This window comes from Anarrhichthys ocellatus, unplaced genomic scaffold, assembly GCF_004355925.1.
Source record: "Anarrhichthys ocellatus isolate YVR2014 unplaced genomic scaffold, GSC_Weel_1.0 scaffold2603, whole genome shotgun sequence".
Lineage (NCBI taxonomy): Eukaryota > Metazoa > Chordata > Actinopteri > Perciformes > Anarhichadidae > Anarrhichthys > Anarrhichthys ocellatus.
The window spans coordinates 2,502-7,259 of record NW_022282577.1 but is presented as its reverse complement, the minus strand read 5'-3'; the positions used below and the strand labels follow the sequence as shown (position 1 = coordinate 7,259).

Sequence of the window (4,758 nt, the reverse complement as noted above, 5' to 3'; positions counted from 1 at the left end):
AGAGAGGAGAGGAGAGAGGAGAGAGAGGAGAGGAGAGAGAGGAGAGAGGAGAGGAGAGAGAGGATGAAACATGTCAAGAGTTTAATATAAACAGAACGTAGAGCCTCCATCATCTTGTGGACACGTGGAACATGTTGGATTTATAGATTCCATTGTTTTCTAATTTTTGTAAAATATATTATCAAAGTAATTTAACTTGTGTTTTTTTATTTTCATGCTTTATGTCATTCTAACTGTTATTCTCACTAAAGACATGTTCTAGTTCTCTCTGCTTCTACTCATGATGGTTCTATAGAGCAGCAGGACTTTATACTACAGAGAACATCAAGACCACAGAGACAACAAACACCCTGAAAACTGCTTTGGGGTTCAGAGGGTTAATGTTTAATAAAATGTTCTGTAGAACAGAATGCCTCAACACTTTCCACATGTTTATCTTTTAGTAACTTCATAAACGTTGAACAAAGCCAGGTCCTCCTGCATGAATCAAACTGACAGTTCCTGGGAACACGACTTCCTCCAGTGAATCTTAACAAAGATCCGTCCAGCAGCCCTTCAAGGACATCCCATTGTGGGGTTTTTGGACCACTTGCAGCAGCATTTTCCTCGACATTTTATGTGGATCACGTCATTCACACAAACAAGATAGAAAAAAACAGACAAGTCAACCAAAATCCACTGCGCAAATACAACATGTTGCACAAACTTTGAGCGCTCGTAAGGTTTGATCTGATTGAAGGAGCTGGATGAGACCTGTTAGGAGGGAGACCTGTAGGCCAGCATCTCGGTGTAAACAGCAGCCTGAGTCATACATAAAGTCTGCTTCACCTCACTTGTTCTGGTTGGAGGGATTTTGTATTTGTGCTCTTTAGATTGATTTGGAGTCCAGCCAGTGATTCAAAGACAAACCACGCCTGCCTCTCATTATCAGAGCTGTCTGTTTGAATTACACCCGTTGGGCCGTTGTCCCTGCAGGGAAACGACCCCCACCGGCTGCATAGACGGCCGAGTCGGTGTTTCCATGACAAACGTCCACACGTGGTGAAGCTCCGGCTGCTCGGTCCTGGTATTGTCACATGTTGTTGTGGTGACAGTGAAGTCTATGGGCCATAAACAAAGCCACCCTGTCAACAAACCACCATTTACCTCAAACCAGAGAGATGCACTTTCTCTGTCTGAGTAGTTTTATCTCTTCAACGTTTTGAAAGCAGAGAAAAGAATGTCGGTAACAGGACAGTGTGGAGATTATCTTCTGTGTCAGGAATTTAAATGTCTCTTGTTTGCCTTTCTGCAGGAGTTCAACGTGCACTCGTAACGGCCTGGTGGCCGGCATTCAAAGCAAGTACTTTGAGTCAGTCCTGGACCGGGAATGGCAGTTCTACTGCTGCTACTACAAACGCCGATGCCCCTACTCCTGCATGTACGTCCTCACACGGCTTTGTTAAAGGAGTTCGTCATTTTGGGAAACAAAATGTTCTTTCGTCTTTCTTCTTAGATAAGTTAAGAATTAGATGAGAAGATTGATACCACTCTCGTATCTGTCGTTCAATATGAAACAGGAGACGGTTATCTCAGGAGTCAACCTCTGGTTCTTTAAAGTGAAGCCAAAGCTTCATGTGTTAAAGCTGCATTCTCTCTAGTGTCCACCAGGGGGACCATAAAGCAGGGGATGCTTTAGGGCGGGGCTACACGGTGATTGACAGGTCTCTACCAGAGATGTATATGGCGTCTCTACATCACTCCTCCTCAGTCCACATATGCTCACTTCCTGTTCACTGGTTGCAAAAAAAACAAAATGAAAACAGCGAACTCTGAGCTTCAAAACGGCAGTCCACAAAACCATGACAACTACGTCTAGCTATATACAGTCTATGCGTTAGCTTAGCTTAGCATATAGTCTGGAAGTAAGGAGGTTAGCAAAATAACTGCAGCTCACAGATTGAAACAAAAGAGATATACTTTTAGTTTGTACATAAAGTGTAAACTCAATTTAATTTTATCGTCTCAGAGGCTTAAAACAATTCGGATTTTGTGAAAAATGATCATACGTGAGTGAATCATAACCACGAGAAAAAATAGGCGTAAAAGTAAAATTAGATCATATTTAAACAACTTTTTGACGTGCCTACAAATTGAATATCGTTTTTTATTTACTTATTTATTGTTAAAGGAGGCTGAGTCAGCTGATCGGATGAATCTCTTTGACGGAGTATGATTGGCTGGAGAGAGGTCACATGACAAGGGAGACATAAATACGGACATATTCTGCTCTCTGGAAATGAATACAAATTGTGGTTATTTAAATCATTATAATTGTTAAAGTCATATTACCGTACATTGACACACTTTTGGTATTATTGATTGTATATCGTACAGAGGACAAAATAATCGTACAAATACGATAATCATCATACATCCGTGCACACTGCCAGGAAGTCACTTCTCGTTGCAGAGAAATTTAAAACAAACACGATACAATATATTGATCAGCTAACCGTCTCCTGCTGTACTTTCATATTTACAGATTTGATATATTTTCATCTAAATCTCTGCAGGAAAGCTAACCAGTATATTTAACAATATCTTTTCAACGCTTTAATACTGAACTTGTCGTTGCCCTCCGCAGGAAGACGAGCGACATTCCCGAACACTTCAGAGAGGAGGCGGAGCTTGTGGTTCCTTCTTATGGATACTTCATCCGGGGAGCTCAGACCACCTTCAGCGGAGTGTTAAGGTTCATCTCTCAACATCTGTTCATTTCCTAATAATGTCTGAATCCCACGAAGCAGCGGTTTGGATCCAGAGAAAAGATCTTCGGACCAGAATTTATTGGCAGAACAAACTGACTGACGTGTTGTCTTGTGCTTTGTTTCAGAGATCGGCAGTGGAAGTACATCCTCTGCAGAATGACCGACTTTGACTGTGAATTTGAAAATTTATAGACTTGTAATCATCTTTATTTCCAACCCATAAACAGTTTGAACGAATATTTACTCTCACATTTAAACAAGAAACACAATACGTACACTTTACGTAACCTTCAGTTTAGCATGCAGCATGGCTGCTCGTATCAGAGGTGATGTAGCACAGAGTCTTCACCAGACACACAGGAGTGTGTCTTCATTTAAATGGACTCTTTTTGGCCTCATTTGAAAGTGGTTTTCCAAAGTGGACCATCATGAAAGTTTCAATCCACAGGAAGTTGTTCTGCTTTTGACTTTACATCTAATTCCATCTAAACTGTACTAACTCCTGTAACTATACTGTGTGAAATAGGATTAAAACGTCCTGTTGACTACTATGTGAGGTCATTGATTTAATGTGAAGTGAACTGAAAAACAACAGCAGAAACCTTCGTGTGTGTGTGTGTGTGTGTGGGGGGGGGGGGTGGATATAATCTCTCTTTGTGGGAGAGAAAGCCTTCTGAAAACACAGAGAGGATGAAGTCAGCCATGACGGTATCAACAGCTCAACTCCACACCGCTTCATATTTCCACAACACGAGGCTCTGACATCAGGGATCAACTACGGTGGCCCGGAGAGCTCAACGCACTGCGGATTAAAATAGACACGACACAAACAGAAGAAGAAGAAAGATCTCCACCAACCGGACGACACAATCACCGATGTGACGACAAAAACGACAAACGCTGCAAGACGCTGTTTCCAGAGGACACTAAACAACGATGCACACGGCCGGGACAACATTTATTGATGTTGTTGTTTGTGACGTTATTGAAGTCGTCATTGATCGGATGATTCTGAAGTTATAATAATTAGCAAAAAGGCTAACGCTAGGCTAACAGCAGACATCTGCAATATTGTCTGGATCACGTCATCGCATTGTTAGAATAAACAAAAAGAAGGTGATCGCCCCCCCCCCCCGACTTTAATATCCAAACTCAAACAACAACAAGTCATCCCAGCTGCGTGCATCACTTTTAAGTGTCCTCTGGAAACAGCATCCTCATGCAACTTGAAGGAATTATTACACATTTTTGGACAAGTTGGAGATCATCTAGCAGTTAGCAAGTTAGCTTAGCATAAAGACTCAAAGCAGTGGGAAACTGCTAGCCTGGCTGTGTCTGAAGGTTACAAAATAAAATCACTTCTAAAGGTAACTCATGAACAAGTTTTTATCTTTTTTATTAAATCTGTAAAAACAGTTTGGACAGAGCTAGGCTAGCTGCTTCCCACTGCTCTGTCTTTATGCTAAGCTAAGCTAACCGCCTGCTGGCCCTAGCTTCATATTAAACAGACGGACTGGTGTCAATCTCTAAATTTCAGCAAGAAAGTAATTGAGCATGTTTCTATTTCTTGAAAGAAGTTCTACTCTACTAAAGAACTCTAAAGAACTTCTCCGTCTAAACTGAGCTCTCTTCCAAACTCAAGGTCTGCTTACTTTCAACATAGTATATGAACTTTATAGTATGAACTTTTTAACACTTATAGTATGAATTTAAGGCCACTAAAGATGAGAAGTTCTAAAAGTGATGTGAATTAAATCATCAACAGATTCTGAGCTGATCTGAACAAACTGATTCACCGATGAAGCTCATGTGAAATTGGTTGAAGGTTCCTTGAACTTTCAGGTTTTTACAACGTGTGTCACATCTAGAATGTGACTTACAGATAAATAAAGTGACCAGCATACATTTTCTCCACCAGCTCGACTCTCCACGGTGACGTTAAACTCTTTTGGGACTTAATGGAGCGAGCTGAGCGAAGGTCGGCCCGGCCGGCTGCTCTCCGTCTTTA

The 4,758-nt window shown here is 41.3% G+C and overlaps 2 protein-coding genes across 2 annotated transcripts in view; both read left to right on the top strand.

The window, feature by feature from the left end:
* Nucleotides 1-1,261: 1,261 nt before the first annotated feature.
* LOC116378437 (dermatopontin-like) lies at nucleotides 1,262-3,301 on the top strand (the record flags this gene model as incomplete). The annotated part of the gene is made up of 3 exons (XM_031840313.1): nucleotides 1,262-1,420; nucleotides 2,627-2,734; nucleotides 2,876-3,301. Coding segments are annotated over 3 exons (334 nt in total), but the record flags the coding sequence as incomplete, so codon positions are not given.
* LOC116378436 (zinc finger and BTB domain-containing protein 11-like) overlaps nucleotides 3,058-4,758 on the top strand; it is a 3,794-nt gene continuing 2,093 nt past the window's right edge. Inside the window, exon 1 of the mRNA XM_031840312.1 lies at nucleotides 3,058-3,076. Coding sequence (XP_031696172.1) covers nucleotides 3,058-3,076 — 19 coding nt within the window. The remainder of the gene's footprint in view (nucleotides 3,077-4,758) is intronic.